The sequence below is a fragment of the Sorex fumeus genome, unplaced genomic scaffold, assembly GCF_029834395.1.
Source record: "Sorex fumeus unplaced genomic scaffold, SorFum_2.1 ptg000128l, whole genome shotgun sequence".
Lineage (NCBI taxonomy): Eukaryota > Metazoa > Chordata > Mammalia > Eulipotyphla > Soricidae > Sorex > Sorex fumeus.
The window spans coordinates 21,956,085-21,982,976 of NW_026606185.1; the positions used below are offsets into that span (position 1 = coordinate 21,956,085).

The 26,892-nt window shown below is 40.2% G+C and overlaps 1 protein-coding gene across 2 annotated transcripts in view; it reads left to right on the forward strand.

Annotated features, from left to right (window-relative positions):
- The window catches only part of LPIN2 (lipin 2), an 85,208-nt gene that overhangs the window by 37,653 nt on the left and 20,663 nt on the right, over window positions 1-26,892 (forward strand). For both annotated transcript variants that reach the window (XM_056137947.1, XM_056137946.1), the window contains exons 2-6: window positions 5,457-5,657; window positions 12,926-13,021; window positions 15,451-15,752; window positions 25,300-25,407; window positions 26,152-26,275. In XM_056137947.1, the coding sequence (XP_055993922.1) occupies window positions 5,466-5,657; window positions 12,926-13,021; window positions 15,451-15,752; window positions 25,300-25,407; window positions 26,152-26,275 (822 nt within the window). In that variant the 5' untranslated portion in view covers window positions 5,457-5,465. The remainder of the gene's footprint in view (window positions 1-5,456; window positions 5,658-12,925; window positions 13,022-15,450; window positions 15,753-25,299; window positions 25,408-26,151; window positions 26,276-26,892) is intronic.

A 26,892-nucleotide genomic window follows, 5' to 3' on the forward strand; every position in this document is an offset into this window, starting at 1 on the left:
TCTCCTCTGTGAGCATCTTTATGTCAGCTGCTTTCTGATAATGTATGCCTTTGCTTGTTCTCTGAATTACGCCTGTCTTCTTTCTGTGTTCCTCTTCTTGGCCTCTATGACTCTCCATTCTTCAGTTTATTTCCCCCTTTTCTACTTGCCCCTCATCATTCACTATAAAATAGGATAATGCTTACAATTAAGTATATATTTTTCTTAATTTTTTGAATCTTTGTTTTATTTCCAAATAATAAAATGACACATCTCCCTCTGTGCCTGGGGTCCCCTAGTCCTCAGGTGTCCTCTAGTCCTACCCACGCTGTGAGTGCTGTCAAGAGCTGCCCAAGGTCTGGCTAGTGTTCCTCTGCTTTGTTCCAGCCAGTGCTGGATGCATCTGGACACTAGATTCTGCTCATAGAGAAAGCCAGTTAGCATATCTCCTTGGGGGTCAGTTGCTTTCTGCAAGACATAAGCAGCATGGATCCCCCTGCTCCCCGAGTTTTGAGGGAGAATCCTCCTGGCAGAGCAGAACTTCTCGTTCTTGGACATAGAAAGTGTGTTTGTAGGCACTGAACCTCCCTTTACTTTTGTTTTTCCAGCTTTTGTAATATAAGCAGAATTGTTTCATATCTGCTAATAGAAAACCAGTTATTTGACAGCCTGTATTTTTCTACATTTAGTAACTAGCATTTACACAGTAGACTTTCTTGTATAACAGCATATTCTTTACCCATGGTAATTAAAACCATCTTGAACAGATGTAGTTACAGTTAAGTATGGATTCTGTGCTTTAGTTGATGTTAGCTTATTGTGCATTTTGTTTATAAAACTAATGTCTTTTGACAATGGATTCTTACAAGTTACTATTTTTCAGTTTCTTTTTTTAAAGAAACCTATGCAATGAATTAGATTAAAAAAAAAAACTGTAGCAAACCCTGTTTAGAAATTGCTGCCATTAGTCAAGCACTAATATAGAGATTGACTTTTATCAATATACTTGCCAGTGTCAAGAAAATTTTGGACATATGTTACTTACACTGTAAGCAAATTCTTATGAACTCTTAAGTTGCTTGAAAATGCTGTTCGGTACAAGAGTGTAAAAGTGAGCTACACAAAATAAATATTTTATTACTGTTTTGGGGGAACATTCTTTTTTTTACAATTATAAAATATCAATTTATTATATTTTAGTTGGATTAATTAATCATATTTCTTTTTTTTTGAATTCTGAAGATTTTTTAAAATTTTTATTAATGAGACACCATGAGGTACAGTTGTAGACTTACAAATTTTGTGCTTGGGTTTCAGTTATACAATGATCAAATACCCATCCCTCCACCAGTGCCCATTTCCCACCACCACGGATCCTAGTATCCCTCCTGCCCCCATCCCCCCCATCCTACCCTGCCTCTGTGACAGAGCATTCCCCTCTGTTCTCTCTCTCCTTTTGGGTGCTGTGGTTTGCAAAAGAGGTACTGAGTGGCAATCATGTTTGGTCTATAGTCTACTTTTCAGCATGCTTCTCCCATCCTGGGAGGATCCTCCCAACACCCTTTATTTGGTGCTCCCTTCTCTATCTGAGCTGCCTTTTCCCCTAGCATGTGTGGCTGGCCTCCAAGCCATGGAGCAAAATTCCTGGTACTAATCTCGGCCATTCTTGGGTGTTAGTCTCCTATTTTGTTACTTTTTGTTCCCCAGATGAATGCAATCTTTCTGTGTTCTATCCCTCTCTTTCTGACTCATTTTGCTTAACATAATACTTTCCATGTAGTACCACTTGTATGTAAATTTCATGACTTCATCTTTTCTAACAGCTACATAGTACTCCATTGTGTAAATGTACTAGTTTCTTTAACCAGTCATCTGTTCTCAGGCACTCAGGTTTTTTCCAGATTCTGGCTATTGTAAAGAGTGCTGCAATAAACAAACAAGTGCAGATGTCACTTCGACTATACATTTTTGCTTCTCTGGGATAATATTCCCAGGAGTGGTATTGCTGTGTCAAATGGGATCTCAAGTTCTGATTTTTTGAGAATCGTCCATACTGTTTTCCAAAAGTCCCTTTCTCGCCACATCCACGCCAGCACCAGTTGCTTTTGTTCTTTTGGGTGTGGGCCAATCCCTGTGGTGTGAAATGATATCTCATTGTGGTTTTGATCTGCATCTCCCTGATAATTAATGATGTGGAGCATTTTCTCATGTGCCTTTTAGCCATTCGGATTTCTTCTTTGAGAAAGTTTCTGTTCATTTCCTCGCCCCATTTTTTAATGGGGTTGGATGTTTTCTTCTTGTGGAGTTCAACCAGTACTTTGTATATGGAGGGACATTCTTACTATGTAAAAATTCTGTACCATGACCCCAGAAATAAGAAAAACAACAAGAAGGTGTTTATAATCCTTTCTGTGTATTAATTTTACTATTTTTCAAGAAGTTATACAATTAATTGTTCTACTGGGTTGGAGCAATAGCATAGTGGATAGGGCATTTGCCTTGGATGCGACTGACCCAGTTCGATTCCTCCGTCCCTCTCGGAGAGCCCAGTTGGCTACCGAGAGTATCCTGCCTGCATGAAGAGTCTGGCAAGCTCCCTGTTGCATATTCGATATTCCAAAAACAAACAACAAGTCTTAAAATGGAGATGTTACCCGCTCGAGCAAATCGATGAACAACAGGAGGACAGTGCTACAGTGCTACTCTTCAAGAAGTAGACCCTAACCCTGAAAGAGCCTCCAATACGGCAGCATTGGGATAGACGAGTAGGGAGAGGCAGCTAAAATCTCAGGACTGGGACAAATGAAGATATTACTGGCATCCACTCGAGCAAATCAATGAACAATGGGATGACAGTGATACAGTGACTCTTCAAAAAGGGATACATGGCATATCAGCATGTGAAAAGATGTTCAGCATCATTATTCATTAGGAAATGAAAATCAAAACCAGTACCAGTACTAGTAAAATCAAAACCAGTACCTCTTCACACCTATCCTCATGATCACAGGGAGAACTAGCGGCAATGCCAGTGCTAATGTCGGCAGGTTGAAGAGTAACTGAAGCTCTGGTGGCAGAGTCTGTCCAAGCCAAGCACTCACCTCCCTTGCAATCCAGCTGTCACTTTCCCACTCAGATGAAACTTATTTTCATACAAAAATGCATACATGTGTGCTTGTAGCAGATTTTGCTGTAATAGCTAAAACTTGAAAGTACTCAGCAAATGAAGGGGGTTTGCTGTGCTACCTCCTTACCACAGCATGCAAACTGACAATTGGCACATGCAGCAACCCAGCCGATGACACGATGACATGTTGAAATATGTGTGGCGGAAAATCTTGAAAGGTCAGCGGTAGGGCGTTTGCCTTGCACGCAGCCAACATGGCTGACCCGAGTTCGATTCCTCCGCCCCTCTCGGAGAGCCCTGCAAGCTACCGAGAGTATCTCGCCCGCACGGCAGAGCCTGGCAAGCTCCCCATGACGTATTCGATATGCCAGACACAGTAACAACAAAGTCTCCAATGGAGACGTTACTGGGCCTGCTCGAGCAAATCGATGAACAACGGGAGGGCCTTTACCTTTACCTTTTATACTTTCATTGCTATAAATTTTTGTAAAATGACTGGAATGAACACTACATTAATGGTTAAGACTTAAGAAATGAGGATAGGAGGAAAGCAGGGGTGTGTGTGTGTGTGTATGTGTATGTATGTATGTATGTATGTATGTATGTATGTAAAAGGGCAACAGGATGGGCCTTTGTGATGATAAATGTACTGAATTGTAGCTGAATCATTGTTGATATCCTGATTGTGATACTGCACTGGTCTTGCTAGGTGTATTAGGGAAAACCGGACAAAGGACACATGAGTCATTTCTTACAACTGCATGTTTATGAATCAGTAATTATCTTCAGAAGATTTCATGTTTTAAAAATAAGATATGAATAATCTGATGAAAGAATAGTTCCTCTGTATACCATGATTCTTAAGCTCATTATTGATGGTTCATTTGATTAATTAAAGAAATAATTGTTCACTTGATTATACTTAATTTGACCTATCAAGTTCAAATCAGTTATTCTAGAAAACGTTCACCAAAGTGTAAATATTCTACACTGGCATATAAAGGACACTTCTTTGTTTTGCATTGTCTGGTTACCTGTGTTTCATAAAGCCGTTAGTTTCCCTGTACATTCATTTTGGGAGGTTGGTAATATGGGCTTTGATATAGATTCTCCAGGCTGGGACTGGCAAGACAGTTCACTGGGTCAAGCTCATGCTTAGCCTGCAGTACTGCATGGTCCCCTGAGTACCACCAAGAACACCCCTGGTTTTATAGCACAGAACCATAAATACCCCTGAGCACCTGGGTATGACCCCCCAAACAAAACAATGTAAAAAAAAAATTTCCCCAAGGTGAAATTATTGTGCTGTGCTTTATTGTGTAAAACTGATGAGTATTGGTGTGACACATTCGCTCCTCTAAGAGTAGAAGAGAATGCTTACATATGCTCCAGGCACTGCCAGGGGCTCTCACTCTCTTTCGAGGGGAGGGTGAGGTCTTCTGTAGTCTCCCTCAGTGTATTCCTAAGGAGATGGAACTCTTTCTCCCAGGTTAGCTCTGGACTCACCTGATAGCATTGAATGTGCTTTCTGGGAACTTTCCAAGAATATAATTGTAAGCACAAGGCAGAATAGAAGGCAGGTCAGGGGAAGCAGCATTGTGGTGAATTACTAGGGAAGAGTCTCACTTCTGGTTCACCCAAGTCAACCCTAGATTAGTCCCAATAGTGAAGGACATCTCCACTGTTTGGCCTGCTTCCCTCCTGGCCAAAGGAGAATGACTTTTGCTCAACTGTCAAAGTGTCTGGCAAGTGAAATGTGCTGTTTGATAGTTGGAAATAAAGTTTTATGATCTTGGGACTAAAGGGGATCTATTTTCATTTTTCTAATTAGAGAAGGAGTTGAAGCAGGAGACTTACCCACTGATGTACCTGCCTGGCCCCTTTCACTCACTAGTCTTCCAACAGAGTGTGATTTCATTTTTCTCCTGGGCATGTGTTCTGCTTGGGTTCCGTAGCCATAGTGAACACAGAAGTCGCTGGTTCCCCCAGGCCTAGGGCCAGAAGGGTGAAGCAGTGATCAGGCATTTTGCAGGGTCTCTGCTTCAGAAGAAATTCCCTAATACACCTGGCTCTATCTGCATAACGCGAAAGGAATGCATAATGAAAAAGGAAAAGGAATTCCCCAGGCTTGGACTAGAAAAAACCTCTCATTTAAAGAAGGAAAGTCCGGGATTGCCTTTGGGTGGAAATGTGTAAAAAATCAGCAAGGTTAGCGAAGAGTGTTATGTGATTGTTATGTGCAGGTACATAATTTGAATGGAATCATTTGAGTCACTGCTGCCTCTGTCATTGTCATAGTCACAAATTCAGTGTTAACGTCTAACCTCTTTCTTTGCCCTTGTTTTTTTAGTCTCAGACCATGAATTACGTGGGACAGCTGGCAGGGCAGGTGATTGTCACCGTGAAAGAACTCTACAAGGGCATCAACCAGGCCACCTTGTCCGGGTGCATTGACGTTATTGTGGTGCGGCAGCAGGATGGCACATATCAGTGCTCTCCTTTCCACGTGCGCTTTGGGAAGCTGGGCGTCCTGCGGTCCAAGGAGAAAGTGGTAAGTGTGGGTTGGAAGGGAGATAAAGGCTTTGAACCCAACAGTATGGCACTCTGATTTTTGAAACAGATTTTAAACCTGCACAATGTTGAAGATAATGATTATGAGAAGTCGGCTTTCAAAGTGGCTTCTACATTCAGAAAAGCCCCACTGTGGGAAATTTGAGAGATACAAAAACCGCATTTGTTTTGATAATTCTGTTCTATTGCAGCTCAAGACCAAAATAGGAAAACTAAGGTTACAGTGGGAAGTTGAGTGTTTTTAGAAAAAAAGTTCCTTCAGGTGTTGGAACATTATATGACTGAAACCCAATTTGAAACTGTATATCTTGGGGGCTGGAGTGAAGCACAGCGGGTAGGGCATTTGCCTTGCATGCAGCTGACCCAGGTTCGATTCCCAGCATCCCACATGGTCCCCCAAGTACTGCCAGGAGTAATTCCTGAGTGCATGAGCCAGGAGTAACCCCTGTGCATCGCAGGGTGTGACCCAAAAAGCAAAAAAAAAAAGAAAGAAAGAAACTGTATATCTTATGGTGATTCAATAAAAAAAAGAAAAAGAAGAAAAGTTTCTTTGCCTTTTAAAAGTATATTGGAATATTTAGGCTAATATCTTTATGCAAAATATATATAGAATATATGGATGTAACTAAGAATATGCTGCATTTGTCTAAATTAGTGTCAACTACCTGTTGACATTAAACTATAACATGTTACTTATGGTCTAAATGTTTTTACTGATATCAGGGTTCATCCCCCCAGCTGATTAAAAATGTAAACTGACTGGTATTTGTTTAGTATTTGTTTTCTCTTATAGGAAATTTTTTCAGAAAGGTGATATTTTTATTGATCTTTTCTTTGGGGAATGGGGGTGTGGGCACACAGCTGGCTCTGCTCAGGGGGCCTTATGCCATGCCAGGACTGGAACCAGTTGTTGCACGCTAGGCAGTTGGCTTAACCTTTGTATAATCTCCAGTTGTTCCTTTTCCTCCTTCTCCTCTTCCTCCACTTCCTCCTCCTCCTCCTCCTCATCCTCATCCTCCTCCTCTTCTTCATCACATTCTTCTTCTTTTTCCTTCTTTGTTTTTGGGCCACACCCAGCGGTGCTCAAGGCTTACTCCTGGCATTGTGCTCTGGGGATCACTCCTAGTGGGACTTGAGGAACTATATGGGGTGCCAGGGATCTAACTCAGGTCAGCCGCATGCAAGACAAGTGCCTTACCCACTTGACTGTCACTCTGGACCCTTCCTTTTTCTTCATCCTCTTCCTTGATTATTTCAAAGTAACTGTAAGGTTTGTGTGACTAATGTCCAATTAAGTTAGAAAGTTGAACTAAGAATTAAACTTTACATAAATAGGATTTTCATTTTTGTTCTTGCCCCACAGTGTCTAAATAGTGTAGGAAATTTTCTCAGAGTTTCAGAAAGTTCCTGACCATTTTGAGGTGTGTTAGAAGTAGATATCAGAACATTGGCACATTGAAAACAGCTTTATGTCTGGTTTTGGCTGTTTGACATAGCTAGGGCGTTCGCCTTACACGCGGCCAACATGGCCAACCCGAGTTCGATTCCTCTGCCCCTCTCGGAGAGCCCGGCAAGCTACCGAGAGTATTCGATATGCTAGACACAGTAACAACAAAAGTCTCCAATGGAGACGTTACTGGGCCCACTCGAGCAAATCGACGATCAACGGGAGGGCCTTTACCTTTACCTATTCTTATCCATAAAAAATTATCTATATGGGGGCTGGAGAGATAGCACAACAGGTGAGGTGTTTGCCTTACACGCAGCTGACCCAGGTTGGATTCCCAGCATCCCATATGGTCCCCTGAGCACCATCAGAAGTAACTCCTGAATGCAGAGCCAGGAGAAACCCCTGTGCATCGCCGGGTGTGACCCAAAAAGAAAAAAAATTATCTATATGAAGCATATTATTTTGAGAATAAAAGGAAAAGATTAATGTGTTTCACAAACTAGGTATTTCCGCCCCACTCCCAAAATAACATTGCATGTCTCTTTCATATCTAGATGTTTTGCCATCAGTTTTCCACCGAAGATCCACTTTTCAAGATGGCAGAATTTCTTTTTATTTATTTATTTTTTATTAGTGAAACACCATGAGGTACAATTGTAGACTTAACAAACTTTCGTGCTTGGGTTTCAGTTATACAATGATTGAGTACCCATCCCTCCACCAGTGCCCATTCTCCACCACCAATGATCCCAGAAGCCATTCCACCCCCCACCCCACCCCACCTTTGTGGCAGGGCATTCCCTTTTGCTCTCTCTTTCCTTTAGGGTGTTGTGGTTTGCAATTAAAGGTATTGAGTGGCCATTGTGTTTGGTCTATAGTCTACTTTCACCACGCAACAAGATGGCAGATTTCTGTGGTTTGACTTCTGTTGAGATTCAGTTTGGAAACCCATGCCAGTTGCAGTTTATTTAGTGACTTTATTTTCCATTGCAAAGCATTATTATTTAGCCACAGTTCTACTTCCGGAATTTTTTTCTTTCTAGTTAACACTAACCTCTAGTGCTTTCAGGTTATATCTTCTTTGGGAGACCTAAGAGCAAACTGCTCATGTTCTCATATAGCTCATTAATTGTACCAGGTTCTGTGTATTTATAAAATGACAGAGGTTTTTGAGAGGTTGGTGGTACAGGGCAGGTGGTGTTTTTAATTGTGATGTCAGTATTTGATTAGTAGATTGACTAATCTCACCAATACTGCCATAATTTTTCAATTGAGCCTGTAGGAAGATATATATAAATGTACATATATATTTTCATATATATATATATATATAGAGAGAGAGAGAGAGAGAGAGAGAGCACAGGTAGGGCGTTTGCCTTGCACACAGCCAACCCGGGTTCCCTCTCAGAGAGCCTGACAAACTACCAAGAGTATCCCGCCCGCACTGCAGAGCCTGGCAAGCTCCCTGTGGCATATTCGATATGGCAAAAACAGTAACAACAAATCTCACAATGGATACGTTACTGGTGCCCGCTCGAGCAAATCAATGAATAACAGGAGGACAGTGCTATATATATATATATATATATATATATATATATATATATTTGTGTGTGTAATATATAGGTAAAGGTAAAGGCCTGGAGCGGGTAGGGCGTTCGCCTTACACGCGGCCAACATGGCCGACCTGAGTTCGATTCCTCCGCCCCTCTCGGAGAGCCCTGCAAGCTACCGAGAGTATTCGATATGCCAGACACAGTAACAACAAAGTCTCCAATGGAGACGTTACTGGGCCCGCTCGAGCAAATCGATGATCAACGGGAGGGCCTTTAATATATAGGTACATACATATGTACATATTTTGTTTGTGTAAAATCTATTTGCATATAGATGAAAGCATTTTCTCCTGGCTTACTTCCTATTAATTCAACAACCCCAGGGAAAGAGATCTTCCTTTCTGCAGAACTATTACTATTTAGTCTTTCATTATATTTGGGTCTCGTATCTTGGACAACAGTCACCATAGCTGGGAGTTGAATACTTTGATTTACTTAGTTTGTACTTCCACTTCCTAAAGTAGAGGATGAATCAATCTTTAAAAACTGCCATTCAGATAGATATTCTTGCTCAGAATCGCATGCTAAAGCATGTATACTGCAGCCAGTATTTCCCAAAAGTAAAGCAGTTCTGTTTCAGTATCTTGTTCATATATGTTGTGAGGAAGATTATGTACAGTGTAGGAATTATGACTCTCTGGAAATGAGTGGTTCTTTCAGGAACTGTTTTTCTAGAAGTTGTGCACCAAAATGGAAGTTTTGTTTAAAATAAGCACCTCGGGAAGTACTTACTTAAACTTTCAAAATAATTTTCATTTGTTGCCTAAAGAGTTAATGACATACTGTGCTAAATATTCTTAATATTGACACCGTTTAATAGTAAGTTTAGTTTAGTTTTTTATGTGTAAATTTATTTATTGAATCACCATGAGAGCAGTTACAAACTTTTGGGTTTAAGTCGCGGGCTTACAATAATGAAATACCTATCCCTTCACCAGTGCACATTTTCCACCACCAAAAACCCCAGTGTATGCCCCCATCCCACACCCTCCCCCTACCTGTATGGCAGATGATTTCCACATTGCTCTCTCTCTACTTTGATTACATTCAGTATTTTGACATCAGACCCACCATTATTATTTGGGATTTTACCCCAACACTCACATCTGCAGAAAAGGCAACATTAGACAATTTGTTTTCTGTTGCTGATTATGAATAGCATACGATGTCATGTGGCCACAATAGTGGCCGTGTGATTTTGGAATTCTGAAATCTTAATAATTAAATCTGGAGGAATTTCTGCCCAAAGTTGCTGGGTTCTGAGATTTTTTTCTGAGTCTCTGGGATCAAGTCTTAAGCTGCTTGTTGAGTAGTCAGAGGACCCGTTCATGGGTTTCAACTCAGGTTCTCATGGGGTGGGGGAGGAAAGGACCAGACCCACCCCCATCCTATGAAGCCACGTGTGTCTCATCACTTAGGGCCCCTACCTGGCTGTCCATTGACCTCTGGAAGATGGCAGACCCTGAGCCGCCAGGGGGAACAGGTGGTAGTAGATACAGTTTTATGGAAGAATCAGACTCCATTTATCATACAGGAAATTAATCATCTTGAGAAATTCATATTCGATCTTTCTGAATTTGCCTCCTAAAGCATTAGTTCTTTTTTTTTCTTCTAGCTATTCTGTAGATCAAAGGATAACCACCAAAGATGAAATTTTTGAAGGATAAAGGCCAAGGCTATTACTCAGAGGGGAGTGAGGCTTTCGCATGTGAGAGTACCAGCTTTAGTTTCAGCTTGTTGAGCTCTGACCCCTTGCATAACTTTAGTTAAAAAACATTCTTCCTACGATTATGGAAAAAGCTGCTTCATAAATTTTAGATCACTCTAGGTGTTTACTCCATCTGCTAAAATAGTTTATTTTTCCTTACTATGGGAATTTGTTGCCATACTTTGTTTTAGAAGAATTTGATTTCATGTCACCCCCGGCTTTTTTTTAAAGCAGTATATAAGACACTAAAATTTCTAGCTGAAAAATGACTGAGAGTAGAGGCTCATTATATGGAAGCTGTTTCATGCAGTTCTTTGTTCTGTTTTCGAAATTTTTCTTCATATGAACAGATGGGTAACTTGATGGATTGGCTCCTCTATGAAGTTCTTTTTCATTCCCTCTCCTACCACCCTTCCTCTTTTCATTGTTGATGTTGTTTCCACTGAACGAAGGTTGTACACACACATGCACACACACACACATACAAACACATACTTAGTGTTGGCTCTTGCACAATTTCAGCTTTCTGGGCTCCATGTGTCGGGCTGCAGTGCTTGCACCCTGCTCTCTGGGGTAAGGAAAGTCACAGTGTAATGATTGCCCAGTGTGAGTGGCACTTGCATGTCCCTTTAGTTGCAGAACTCACTTGGCCTGTACCTCTTTTTGTTGTGCCAGGAATCAGCAGGGCAGATCTGGCAGAATCATACTTGGTGCATGTGGACACCAGGGATTTGAGGTCAGGACTACATACTTGCAAGGCAGGTGCTCTTTGCCACTGCAGTTTTCCGCCTGGCCAGTGCTTTCTTTTTTCCATAAGAGTTTCAAAAGCTGTTAGTTAATTTTTAAATATAAGATATGTAAAACTATTCACAGCCTAAAGATAATTAGGCTATCTTAAAGTAATATATTAGTACAATATATACATATAATAATATATACTTATATGCAATTATATAAATACTCACTTTTCAAGGTAGGACCGACCATAAAAAAGACTGGGGTGGCTGGAGAGATAGATGCTTACTCGCCGACTGCAGTTTAATCTCTGGCACCAAGTATCGTCCCCTGAGCCCATCTCGGAGTAAGCCCTGAGGACTTCCAGGTGTGACCCAGAAAATGAAAAATAAATAAAAATGATGGGGACACTGCATCTGTGCAGGAAGTAAGCTTAGTGACCATTGAGAAAAATTAGAATTCTTCACATGATCTTTACAAGTTTTTGTTACAACTTTATAAACATCTTTATTGTCAGTTAAAAACATATAGGCACAACATTGAAAACCAAATTGTTTTCTTTCTTAAAGAGTTTGAGCAGCACTTGCATTATTATTAATGTATAACTTACAGAGTACATCTCTTTTTCATGTCTTGGCAAATTGACATTTTCTTTTCAAAGTTTGTATACACATTTAATGTTTAATCCTCTGAGCATCTAGTGACACAAGTGTCTGACTTCCATTAGTGGGGCAGTTTTGCCTGTCACTGCCTCAGTATCGACCCTTTGCATCACAACTGTGCTCTGACGTGCAGCCTCGCCAACTTCCCTGCCCACAGTTCACTTTTCTTCTCTAACTTGAAGGTGCTCATCTTGAGTTTTTGTTTACTATATCTGAATCTTGGTCATGTTCCTTTTCAATGATCCGTTTTTACAAATATCATGCATTTTTCTCTGGGAAATGGGGAGGCAGCCCCAGTTCATGGTTTGCAGTTCATGATTCAGCTGACTCACAGATATGCGTGGACCAGTCTGGCAGATTAGAGAATGTGTTGTTTGTAGGTTACTGGTCATGAAGGGCGGCATAGATTTCTGTAATGATCTTTGGATGCAAGCATTGGCACAGAGGTTTGGACGCTTGTAGTCACAGTTTAACTGGAATTTGTAAACTGTGTAAAGTGAAGTCTGCCTATGCTGTAACTGAAAATAATTTAATGTGCAAATATTTGTTGATGTTGACATTTCTCATATTCTATGATGTTTAGCAAACTAAAATAATTTTTAAAACCTAGATGTGCTAAAAGTAGATTAGGACTGGGGTCTGGCTTAGTGATGGAGTGTGTGCCTCCCACAGGTGAGGACCTGCAGGGAACAGACCTGCTTAACCAGCTCCTCTCCTGCCCTCCCCATCCAGTCTGTCATGATGTTTTGGGGGCAGGATATGGACCCAAAATTTAGCCTTAGTTTAAAATGACTTGTAGGGTATTTGCCTTGCACTCAGACCACCAGGGAGACCCAGGTTTGATTCCTCCACCCCTCTCAGAGAGCCCGGCAAGCTACCGAGAGTATCTCACCTGCATGGCAAAGCCTGGCAAACCCCCCGTGACATATCCGATATGCCAAACACAATAACAATAAGTCTCACAATGGAGATGTTACTGGGCCCGGTCGAACAAATCGATGAACAACAGGACAGTACTACAGTTTAGTATGAATGGAAAGCTGCTGGTGTTAAATTAAACTTTATGTCTTCTCCTAGATTGACATAGAAATTAATGGGGATGCAGTGGATCTTCACATGAAATTAGGCGATAATGGAGAAGCTTTTTTTGTGGAGGAGACCGAAGAGGAATATGTAAGTTTCTGTACATATGGGTTATTCATGTCTGTGCTGTATGTCCCCAAACAAAAATTTAATTGTACAGATGATTGTTGGTTGTTAGATAAACATTTTAGTCTTAGGTGGAAAACTTAATTTGTTCAAAAGGAGCTAGAGAAATGAGGACGGCTTCAAGCCAGCTCATTTCAGGGACCGAGAACACGAAGAAAGCCTGTACGTGCTCTTTCTGGAATGGAACACACCTCTTTTTTCCTAATGAGTTTCCTTATTTAATGTCTGTTACAGTTTATATCCTGACTTGGCTACTCTTAGTTCCACCTCCGTCATCAAGCCATATCTCTTCTGGCCGTGTCTATCCACATGTGGCCTTTAACCTTGGAAAACATGCTTACCGTTTGGATTAGGAACATTGCTTGCCTAACCTTGATAGTAATATGGAGCAGTTTATTAGGGCCTCAAGGGATATAAATTAATTGGCCTCTCCCCTGTATAAATAATGGTCTAGTGTTTGACTTCATCCACTAGGAGCGCACTTTGCCCCCCACTATTGTGACCCAATGATGGTAAACTAATCTTTTTTCCCCCAATGTTTTTCAAAGCATCATATGTCTTTCATCAACAAAGAATAAGATTTAAGATAAAAATTAGCTTCATGTAAGGATATTGGATGACTGTTTCTTGGTTTCAAAGACAGACTGATAGACTGAATAAATTCACAAAAGAAAAAAAACAAAAATATGAGATTGTTTCTTGTTTAGATAGCTGACTAAAAGCCAGTGACCCATAATGTGAAGAAATATTGAAACTGTAGGATTACTAAGGGAATCTTTACCAGATCAGTGTTTTTCCTACTGTCTTAATTGGTTGTCTTTATATTGTTGTTTGCATGTACCTGGGCTAAGAAAAAAGTTTTTTCTTATTGGAGACAAAGGCAAATGACAGAATGAAACAACAAATGAGGGAATAAAGCAAAACATGTTGATGTCTTTTTAAAAAAATACATAATCTAAAACAGTGATTGAGTTTTATGTAAATAAGTGGAAGAAGTGAGAGGACTGAATTACTGATAGTTACCAGTATCTCATAGTGTGGGAAAATATCACCCCCCCCCCCCTTAGGAATTGACAGTTTAAAAGGGATTTAAACGTTACCACACCTTCCTAACTTCTCTCAGACTTTTCTCAAACTGTGTCATCAGCATTTGCTTCAAATCAGTAACTCTTGATCTGATTTTTGTTCCCGTAAGTAGTTGAACCCTTTGTTCTTTCTTTTATTAATAGATATTCAGCTGATTTCTATTTGCTACATCCTATGATCACATATTCCCCCCCGCCCCCAACCATTGGTAGAAGCGATCAATGGAAACAGAAAAAAGCACCAGTACCAAAGCACCTTTCAAGATATACAAGCAAACTTTATAGAACAAAGGATGCTGAATTTAAAGGACTTAAAACGTAGATCTGCTAACTTACCATGTGGTGCCTTGAAAGTGCACAGATAATACCCCGCCATCATATTTTCTCTGCTGTTACTGGTGTAAACAGATTTTGCTTCAGTAAACAAAACCTCACCGAGATTAAATGTTTATAAAAGTCCATTTCATAAGTTTAATGTTAACTAATTGTAGAAACCTGTTTATGTTCATGTGACTAGTCATGTATTCCAAATTATGTTAAATTAATTTAAACCTTTATCATTTACCTTTCATTACCCCCATGATGCACAGATACGAAGCAGATGACTAAGAGATTTATTTCCTAGAACACCAAACTTGATTATTTGGTTGCTAAGAGTTTAAGTATTTCTAAATTTTGGGCCTTGTGTTTTATTTTGAATTCTTGAAAATGTATCTTATAGACTTTATGATTTTAACATCCAATAATTTTATGATACAGGCTATTTCTCTTTTAATTGCCTTTTTCCATATACAAAATAATTTCATAAGCACAGACAATCACTTTAGACAATAGTGCAGTTCCTCATTTCACTTACCTGTCCTGCTCCCCATTGTTGAGGGACTGCCTTCTGCATTATCCTGTTCTTACTGTCCTTTTGCATTATCCTGTTCTTACTGTCCTTTGTAAGTTTTGACAGATTGTTTTATAACAGAAATCCTTGGGATGCTGCTACCATTTTGAACTTCCCTTAACAGAGATTTAATTGATTGTGCTTTAATTGTAGCTTTCTGTGTTCTGTGCTACTTGGCTTGTTGGTTCCTCCAACAAATGTATTCAGTCATATGGGCTAGCACTTCACTTTGCGCTAATTGAAAAGATATATTCAGAATAGAGCAGTAGTGACTTGAATTCAGTGAGACTTTCTCATCTTTATCAACTAAGTGTTTTTCCTGCCACTAAGAAAATCTAGATATACAATGAATTTATCATTTTGATTTGTGGTTCAGTTTATTATGGATAACGTTTCTATCTCATGTTCTCTTTAAGGAAAAACTTCCTGCTTACCTTGCCACTTCACCAATTCCAACTGAAAATCAATTCTTTAAAGATATGGACACACCTTTGGTGAAACCAGGGGCAAGTGAAAGACCGTCGCAGAGTTCAGACATCTCTCACAAATTAGAATCGGAGACAGTTTTCACTCCAGGTTCTGTGAAAAAGAAAAAGAGGAGGAGAAAGAAGTGTAAACAGGACAGTAAGAAGGAAGACCAGGCCATCTCCCCAGCTGCAGAAGATGCCGTGGACGTGGAGCTGAGCTCTGATGAAGACAAGGGCACCCCAGCAGTAAGGTAGGCCCTTAGAGGTTCGTGAGGGCTCTGTGTGTGGATACCCATGTCCATATCCGTGCATCCTGCAGGCACAGCCCTGGGTCAGCGAGAGGCTTTGTCTGTAGCTAATCTGCTTTGTGATACTTGGACTTGTTTTTCCATTTCATAGTTCATTTTGGAATCCAATGGGAAAGACGTTTTCTTTATTCCTTTCTGCAACTTGACATTTGCCACCAGAGAGATGTCCTACTCAGGCACTGATTTGTGTACTACTCAGAACAGACCGGCATTGTATCTCTTTCTGTCTGATGAGTTTCCATAAGCCAAAGAAATCATAAGCAAAAGGAACATCCCAGTTAGTGACTTGTCTGGGTGAGCAGATGAAACAACCTGGAGTGTTTCTGACCTGTTGTTCATGGGTTTGCTGTCTTACCCCATTACCAAGAACTTTAGAGTTGTCTTGAGTTTATGACCAAAACATCTTAGGAAGTTGAAGAAGAAAGGAAGGAAGTTTGGGTGTTTCTCTCCCCTCTACCCCTACCCCACTTAAAAGAGAATTTTTGCATGCTAGGAAAGGGGGGAATGGCCCAAAGTGGTTGGTGCTCAGATGTATACAGACTCATGTGCCAAAGCATTCTCCCTCCAGTGCTCAGCCAGCCAGGCAATAGCTCATGAGAGGGCCAAAGGACAGAGTGCTGCTGAGACCCCTAGGTGAAGAAGATGCCCCTTGCTATGCTTGGGGATCTCCGGGGCTATTCTCCACAGTGCTCATTGAACCATGCAGTGCTGAGGATCAAATAAGGATAAGCTTTATGCAGTCTTATATCTTAACTAGCTGTTCTGTGGCCTGTAAATGTGAGCTCTAGATCACTGCTGATTAATTTAGTCGTGCTTATCAATTCAAATGATAAGCACTTGATCACTGCTTATCAATTTATTTTAACTATTTTATTCAATGGGGCTGAAGTGATAGCACAGTGGTAGGGCAATTGCCTTGCGTGCAGCCGGCCCGGCTGAGCCGGGTTCGATTCCTTCGCCCCTCTCAGAGAGCCCGGCAAGCTACCGAGAGTGTCTCGCCCGCACGGCAAAAGCCTGGCAAGCTACTTGTGACATATTCAATATGCCAAACACAGTAACAAGAAGTCTCACGATGGAGACATTACTGGGCCCGCTCGAGCAAATTGATGAACGGGAGGATAGTGACAGTGACAGATTTTATTCAATATGCTTTTCAGAAATGTTTCTCAAACTAATTTTCAAAGGCAAATACTTTTGAAGTTGTTATTTTTTTTCCTCTTAGAAAATGATGAAGTACATTTTAGCAACGTGATCGTTTTGTGATAGCGGTGCTTCTCAAAATCTTTTTTTAAAATACAAGCTCAAAGTTACAAACTGGAAAGCTACAGGTGGAATTCATCAGCTGAGAACTTATCTTGTATGTGTAAGGCCCTGGATTTGGGCCCAAGACCGGAAAAAAAGGAAAAGGCTACCAACAGGGGCTGGATGAGGTACAGCTGATGGGCATGTGTCTTGCATGGAGGCTGTGGGTGCAAACCCAGCACCGTGTGGCTCCAGATCATTGGGCACCACTTGGTGGAACCCTGCTGGCCATCAAGCACAACCAGGCACAAGCACCCACAAGAATGGTACTGGCTTCCTGAGTGACTACCACCGCTACCTCTGATTTTGTTGTTTTTCTGTTTTTTTTTTTAGAGGAAAGAGCACAATTTATTATCAAGTAAGTGAGCAGTGACAGATTTGCATGCACATAAGATAGTAAAAAAATATTTACAAATCGCTCAAATTTATATCATGAAGTAGTAGAAAGCACAATTAAGTTGTGTCTGGTTTCCTGGAGAAATGATGGGGTTAAAGCTTGTGACAGTTTCCATTCATCTGGTGAGAACTCCCCCACAATTAATTCCAGAGGTGCAGTTTAACATAAAAGAGGTTATCTGGCTCCTGACCTTGGAGATATTGTAAAAACTGCAGAGTGGGTTTAATCTCTCCTGAGATTTTTTTTTTCATTATGAAGTATTTAAATTTTAACTTTTTCTGGAGTTCTTTTTTAAAAAAATCTTGGTATTACATATATGTAATGTGTTGATCATACATAAGGTCTCTGTAACATTGTATCATATATAGTGTAATGTGTTAATCATCAGGTCATCATTTAGTAGTGTGTTGATCATGCATATTGTTACTATAACAAAAGAGCAGGAAATAAAGTTGCCCACAAGATTGCAAATTGCTTATATTAAACTAAGTGACACAATATTAACTCTAGAAAAGTTAAGGCTTAGAGTCCTATTTTTTAGAATGGTTGCTTTGTGGAGGCCAGACCCAGCAGTGCTCAAGAGCTACTCCCTGAGCTTTCTTTTTTTTTTTTTAATTGAATCACCTTGAGAACAGTTACAAAGCTTTCAGCTACAAAGCTTTCAGGTTTAAAAGTCTTTGTCAAACAATGATCAAACACCCATCCCTTCACTGATGCACATGTTCCACCACCAAGAACCCCAGTATCTCCCCATCCTACCCCTCCCACTGCCTGTGTGGCAGATGATTTCCACTTCACTCTCTCTCTATTTTGATTACATTCAATTTTTCAACAAAAGACCCACCATTATTATTTGGAATTTTCCCCTAACAATCAGACCTGCCAAACAAGTCATCATTAGATAATTTGTTTTCTATTGCTAATAATGGGCTGGAGCGATAGCACAGCGGTAGGGCGTTTGCCTTGCACGCAGCCAACATGGCCGACTCAAGTTCGATTCCTCCGCCCCTCTCGGAGAGCCCGGAAAGCTACCAAGAGTATCTTGCCCGCACAGCAGAGCCTGGCAAGCTACCCGTGACGTATTCGATATGCCAAACACAGTAACAACAAAGTCTCCAATGGAGACGTTACTGGGCCCGCTTGAGAAAATCGATGAACGACAGGAGGACAGTGACAGTGACTGATTGCTAATAATGAAGAGCATATGATGTCGCACAGCCATGACAGCAGCCGTGCAATTTTGGATTTCTGATAATTTTAGTAATTAAGTCCAGAGGGATTTCTGCAAGAAGCCGCTGGGTTCTGAGGTTGGTTTGTGTGCCTCTGGGATCTGGCTGTTCAGGAACCAGAGAAGCCATTCATGGGCAGCAACTCGGGGTCTCATCTGGGCAAGGAGAGGGGCCAGTTTCATCCCCCATCCCATGAGGCACTGCGTCTGTCCTCACTGCAGGCTCATTCTCTCAGTCCAATAGGCTCTGAAAGGTGGTGGTCACTATGCTGCTGCCAAAGGGAAAAGGCGGAAGGGACAATACCCTTTCCCACCTGGGATGGCACGGGGCCGTAGCTTAATTCACATTCAGAAGCTGCTGGGTTCCGAGACTGGTTTGTGTGCCTCTGGGATCATGGCCATTCTGAAGCCGGAGGAGCCATTTGTGGGCGGCAACTCGGGTTCTTGTCTGGGTGGGGAGAGGTACCTCTGAGTTTTTACCACTACCATATGACCACATGAACGCGTGTACACACACACACACACACACACACACACACACACCCCTACAGACAGACCATATCTAATGTTAAACACACACACACACACACACACACACACACACACACACACACACACAGACTGACCATATGTAGCAGTGTTAAAAACTGAGCAGGTAAGGCTTTCCTCTAATTGACCAACCAGCTGAACTCAGTTTCATTCATACAACAAGGCTCCCATCCACGTTCTAAGTACACAGGAGCTGCTGCCAAGGCCCACGTGATAAACAGTCTGAATACAAAGAAACCCTTGCTGATTCCATTTCATTCTTCAGAATACATGCCAGTTTCCAAGTGAGCACTGCCCAGGAATTAAAATTACACTCAAGTAGCATTTGTGGGGTTTTTGTTTTCACAAATTTAAGATTTTTTTTTAAAAAATTAAAATTAATCTTCTCTACTACACGAGATCTCTGACACTGAAGGACCATGTGTGTGGGTCTATTCTCTTGCTTGGTTGGATAAGAAGCTGCTGTCCACAGATTACCACGAATTTCCGAAATTATGTTCTGGGTTTTGTTTTATTTTGTTTTGTTTTGTTTGTTTGTGTGTTTGTTTGACATATCCAGCTTTGCTCTGGAGACATTTCCCTGTATGATGTTCAGTAGCCATTCCTGGAAGTGCACAGAGACCATGTGGTACCAAGTGTCAAACCCAGAGATTCTGTGTATCTGGCATGTAGAGCTGGTGCCCGACCCTTTGAGTTGTGTTGGAGGAAGGTAGATGATGGCCATCATGTCTGATTTCCTCCCAGGTGTGCCAAAGCAGCTCGTGCCCTACCTCCTGGGAAAACTAATGCAGCTAAAGTTCTCTTCATCATGAAAAAGAAGGGGAATTATTTCTTCTTTAGTGACAGTAACCAGATGTATACCAAGTAAAAACTGCCTGGTATGTGTTTCATTTCTCAAGCTTTTTATTTCAAATAACCAGGCAGTCTACAGAGATAGTATGGGCTTGCCTTGCACATGGCCGATCTGGGTTTACTCCCTGACTTCCCATATGATCCCCTAGCCCACCAGGAGTGATCTCAAGTACAAAGCCAGGAGAAATTTCTGAGCACTGCTGGGTATGATCCAAAACCCAAATAAATAAAATAATCCGGCAAAGTTGCTAGTATGTTGTACTTAATAGCATGGCTTAATAGTCCCTTATAGAGCAAAATTTCTCTTTTTCTGAAATTTGAATTATAAATCTTGTAACAAAGTCCTACATTTGGTAGTAATTCTTTACATGAATTTTTTTTCTAACCTTTTTTTGCTCAGCTGTCATGTTGTGACATTCTTTCTCATTCCTCCCACACTTGAATATGTTATTTTGATTTCAGTTCTGAGAGGGTGAAGAATTCTAGAACTGAACAATTAAAGCCAGAGTCAATAGTGAAAATCTCTGCCTTAGCCTCCAGAGTTCACTGTAAACTATACTTACAAAATTCTAAACTCCTGAAGAAATTTGACTAAGTTTTGTAAGAATCAAATTATTAAACAAGAAGAGCTTATTTATAAATGATTTAAATACTGGCTGGAGAGATAGTACAGCAGGTAAGTTGCATCCAACCCAGCTTCAATCCCAGGCACCCCATATGTTCCCCTAAGCCTGCCAGGAGTGATTCCTGAGCACAGAGCCAAAAGTAAGCCCTGAGAAGAGCCAAAAAAAAAAAAGGGAACTAAAAAAAAATTAATGATTTGAATACTATGTAATTTTTTTCCAAAGATTTTTTTAAACTATTTTTTCTTAAATACTGTCATTTTTTTCCTAGAAAAAAATTTCTCACCATCACCTTCTCTTGCTTTCTTAAAGGGTTATTTATCTTTTCAGTTCATAAACTATACAAGGCAATTCTTTGAGATCTCCCATTATCAGATTTCATTGCTGTTATGAAAGTGTAAATGATTCCTTCAGAAGATTTCGCCGAGTTTAATGAAATATGGAAAGGAAACGTGAGAAAAACTTGAAATACAGTTATCCAAATTTTATTTTGATTAGCACTATACTACTCCCTAAAGTATCTTAATTTCTACAGATACTTTTGCCAACTAAGATCTTCTCATATCTGCTAGAAAGCACTAAAGTAACACTTTTGCATATAAGGCTTTATTGATATGTCTTTAAATACAGGAAAGCAAAGTTCAGAATACCCAAACAACTTACGGAAATTTCAACATTGACTAAAACATTTCTAAAGTATATGGAAGTCATCTGCTTGATGCATAAGAAACATTATTCTGAAGGAATTTTGTAAATGAGTGTTGAGTGAATGCTTTGCAGAAATAGTTTATATATGCCTGACTTTTCTAAAGGATTTTGAGAAAAGCAGCATCAGCCAGATCTGCAGTATTGACTTGGTTGACAGAAATGATTGTCAACTTCTCTCTCTGAGCCACAGCCTGGCAAGCAGGCATGTCTGAACACATGAAAACTGTAATTTAGAATAATTTTTAGAATCTTGAGTTATTCACTCTTAAGTTATCAGTGAATCATATGATGCCCTTACAGGAACTCTTTCCTGAAATGTCCTTAAATGAAGACCCAACCAAAAGAAGTTAGAACATAGACACCAGTACAGCACTTTACTTGCATGTGTGAGGCCCTGGATGTGATAAAAAAAGAAAGAAAAGAAACAGAGATGGAGAAGAAAAAATAGCAATTAGAACTGAAAGAGACACAAAGCACAACAATTGTGTGATAAAAGATAGATGGGGGCTGGAACAACAGTACAGCATGTAGAGCACTTGCCTGGTACACAGCTGACCTGGGTTTGATTCCCTAGCATCCCATATAATCCCCCAAGCCTGCCATGCATGATCCCTAAGCACAGAGCCAAAAGTAAGTTGAGGTCCAGAAGTGTATTACCTGAATTTTCTTCTCTGTATTTTATTGATTTCAAGTCTCATGACCTTAATTGGAGTTGATCTTTGTATATGGCATTAAATAGTGATCTTTTTTCTTTTCTTTTTTTTGCATGTGGCCATCCAATTTTCCCAGCATCTTTTGTTCAAGAACTTTTCCTATTTTCATATTATTATAGACAGAAATCTAATCTTATGACTAAGCAACCAAGTCTCTATGTGTGGAGACTATTTCTGTGCATTCTACCTAGTTCCATTGGTATGTGCCTGTTTTTGTTCCAGACCTGTGTGGTTCAATTCCAGTTGCTTTGTAATATAGTGTGAAACAATATTTCCATTTTTCTTTTCTCTCACAATTGTTTTGGCTCTCCAGGGTTTTCTGTGTTCCCATATAAACTTTATAATAATTTCATTTCCTGGAAGATCCATGGGGGGAGGAAGGGTGCGCAGAGAGATAGTACAGGGTTTGTCTTGCATGAGAAAAACCCTGGTTCAATTCCTGAGCAGGAATGATCCCTGAACATAAAGCCAAGCACTATCCACAGTTGGTATAGCCCAACACCACATTCCACACAAGCTTCAAAAATGATGAAGAAAAAGCCATTGGTATTTTGATAGTCATTGGTTAAATTTGTAGATTGCTTTCAGTAAGATGGCTGTTTACTAATGTGTAATTTTCCAACTCATAAACACAGGAGTAACATGTGTTTTGGTTTGAGGGTCAAATCTGATGATGCACAGGGGTCACTTTAGCAGTGCTTGAGTAACCCTACGGTACTGGAATTAAAACTAGGGCTCTTTGGGGCTGGAGTGATAGCATAGTGGGTAAGGCGTTTGCCTTGCTCACGGCTGACCCGGGTTTGATTCCCAGCATCCCATATGGTCCCCCGAGCACCACCAGGAGTAATTCCGGAATTCATGAGCCAGGAGTAACCCCTGTGTATCACCGGGTGTGACCCAAAAAACAAAAAAAGAAAAAAGAAAAACTAGGGCTCCTGCATGCAAAGCATAAACTTCTGCCCTTGAGGCATCTTCCTGGTCCTAAAGAATGTCTACTTGTAAAGAATTTCATTGATAATAAATAAAATTAATTAGGACTCTTTGAATGAGGCAGATGAAAGAATTATTCTTTATAGCATATTACTACTGCCAATTTGGAAGAAACTCTTTGGAAACTACACAGGCTTTGTGTAAACTGTATTAAGTTACTCTCCTGCTGATGAACTTTCAACTGGAATATAGTCTGAAAGCTTTGTTGTCATTCCAGAGGATGGGTGGATATATATGGGCATATTTATTTAAACATTTAATTCTAGTCGTAAGTTCTTTCGGAAGGAGATGGTTTTCCAGGTTGCACAGTGGTATACAATTGAACACAGATACACAGAGCATGGTGGCAAAGGAAATACTGTAGGTAGCTGGGCCCAGAAGAAATGGAAAACGAATCCTGTACCATCAGAAAGGGATCTCTATTTCTAATTCCCCGAAACAGACTTACTGGTAAATCATATGCGGACGCTAAGATTTCTCACCAGTAATTTTTGTCATCCAGAAGCTGCATACTTCATCTGATCTCTAACTGCCACTAGAGAATTCTCTATGTTCTCCATGACATGAAGCTTCACGGAGAAGCTCTGCTTCTGGCTTTCCTCCCATTTATTTCTGATACTGTCACGGAAGAATAGTGCAAGTTTCCAGCTTGTTCATTATGAGTTATCTTAATGGAGCATTAAGAACATGTCCTATAGCCAAGGCACACTGAAATTCGCTGATTAATAGTGTGCTAAAGTCGAGATCAACAGACACTTTATATAGTTAGTGATCTTCAGTCAAGTAGTTAGCACTTTCATTAATCTGTTACTGCCAATAGAATGCATTAAAATTTCTTCTAATACATCCTGTATACGTAATCCCAGCTAATGGAATATATGAGTGATGTGGTTATTCTTCTATCTGGTTTTTATAAGAGTTCTTTATACTTTTCAGATTTTTTATTTTATACTTTATTTCATACTTTTTTAAAGTTTTCAACATAATACACCACAAATATCTCACATCAACTCTGAAGTAGTAGGACAAGTGATAAATGTCCAACTAAGATGAAAAATTAGGGTACAATGGATAGGGCATATGCAAAGCACATGTCTCACCCAGGTTCCATCCCTGAGCCTCACCAGGAGTGAACCTGAGCTCAGAGCCAAGAGTAAGCCTGAGCACTGCCAGGTAATCTCCAAAAGCTGAACAAGAAGTAGTCCCACAGAGCTTCTGAGGGATATTTTCAAGGTTATTTGGTAAGTTAATTAACTGAAAATTCAAGAAAATCAAAGGGTAAATTTATTAAGACTTCACTAACATTTCAGCTTCCTATAATTCCAAGATCCATGTATAAATTTGATTATTTTTTAATTTGAGGCACCATGATTCTAATAGCAGACTCATGCATACAGCTGCACGGATCATAGCACCCACAGATACCTGCTTCCCTCTTCCATTGTCTCAGTGCCGCTCCCCACCTCCACCCAAGTGCCTGTTCTAGCAGGCTTAGTTCTGTGGACCAGTTCTCAGGCCACGTATGAATTTTTAGAGCATTCTCATACCATCTTGCCCACACCTCCACCTCACGTTGATGATAAGTAAAGGGAACATTGTCCACTAATGCTTGACCCAGACGAAGAAAGGAGTTCTGGGATTTCCAAGTTTCCAGAGTTTCTTTGAGCCATGGTTCTTATCAATTGAGAGTCTTCAGGTTTCTGCAGTGCTCATGAGAGTATAAGTGAAAAGACGATGTACTTCAAACCCATCTATTCACTAGCGTTTTCACTTTGAACAAGATATGAAATTCCTTGGACCTTGATTACCTAATATCTAAAAGGGCATAGTCCTATTTCAAATGTGTAAGGATTAAATGAATATATGTAAAGCCTTCATTTTCTAGCCTTTGAATTGGTAATTAAAATTTTCTTATTACACTCCTATCTTTTCCGTTCTTCCTCTAACCCCTTTTAAGTCATGATTGCAGTAGTGTTTGGTGGGGGGCTTCACTGAATTCCCCTTCTCTTTCATATTTTCCTTTGTAAAGGATTTGTTAATCATTTGACCATCTTCATTTGTATTATTTAGGCATTGGTCAATTTGGAGATGTTTTAAAATTATTTCTATTTTTTTTTTCCTTTTGCAGAGGATCTTCAAATGCTTCCTTAAAGGAAGAAGAATATAAGGAACCTTTGCTGTTCCATTCTGGGGATCACTACCCCTTATCTGATGGAGACTGGTCCTCTTTAGACAGGTGAGTAATTTCAAAATTACTCTATCTCTTTGATATCTCTATAGAGATACCTTTATCTCTATGAAAAAATTATATTTCCCATGTCTTCATATAGTACTTTTAAACTAAACTGAAGAGTACTTTTAAACTGTATGTGGACCTTTTCTTTCTGTAATTATTAAACTTGGTTCTTGTATTATGTTGGTCAGGGTAGATTTGTGTACATCAGCTTAGAATTTGGCCCTTTGTATTTTTCATTTTATTGTTAATATTGTAATTGTAGTAATATTGCTAAACCTTTTGACAGGCTTGTTCCAATTTCATGTATTAGACTAATTTCCCACATTTTTTTCTTGACATTCTCTTGTTTCTTATGAGAATCAAATGGGATAAAGTTTGTAATTCATTTAGAGAGAATCCTGTAAATCTTCAATAGAGAGTTTCGGGGTTTTTTTAATTATTATTATTTATTCAGGTATAAGATGGGGATTTGGGGGGGTTGTTTGTTTTTGTTTGGGGGCCACACCCCTAGCCATGCTCAGCCTGGTAGTGCTCAGGGGACCATAGGGAGTGTTGGGGATCGAACCCATCAGCCATGTGCAATGCGCGCCCTACCCACTGTACTATTACTGCTTAAGCCCCAGAAGACAGTTTTTTAGTCTGTTTAGCTCAACAAGACTTTGGTTTCTGACTCTGGAATTTGAAACAGGATATTGATTATAAATCAGTATATAAAACATGACATTTCTCTGTCCTGTGTTGCAGTGCCTATTCCCCTGTGCCCTGCCCTAAAAGCGATTCCGAGCTAGAAGTGAAACCCGGCGAGAGCCTGCTCAGATCAGAGTCACACATGGAATGGACTTGGGGAGGCTTCCCGGAGTCCACTAAGGTACCATGAGTCACTGTCTTGTGATATGTCTGTGAACAGTGAGCAGCTTTGGACGGGAAAACACTCGGCTCACGGAGCACAATGAGTGCATGCAGGAGGCGAGGCTGTGCCCAGCTCTGCCCTGTGTGACCCAGTCATCAAGAATAAAGTGGGCAGTTGCTGAGCAAGCGCCTGTGAAGATAAATGATAGTGCCCTCTTGTGGTTATAGAATAAATCCAACTCTAACATCTTAAATCTTTTTTACACTGTTTACAACTAAATTACGGCATATTTTATGTGCAATTCTATTCAATAAATAATGTTGATTGCTAATTACTAAATGTATATATATTTTTTCTTTTTTGCTTTTTGGGTCACAACCGGCAGTGTGCAGGGGTCACTCCTGGCTCTGCACTCAGAAATTACCCCTGGCAGTGCTCAGGGTACCATATGGGATGCTGGGAATCGAAACTGGGTCAGCCACGTACAAGGCAAACGCCCTACCCGTTGTGCTATCGCTCCAACCTCTCTAATATTTTAATATGGAAAATCTGCTTTCCTTTTGGTAACTAAAATTTCCACTCTGAAATTTGAAACAGGATATTGATTATAAATCAGTGTATAAAACATATAAGAT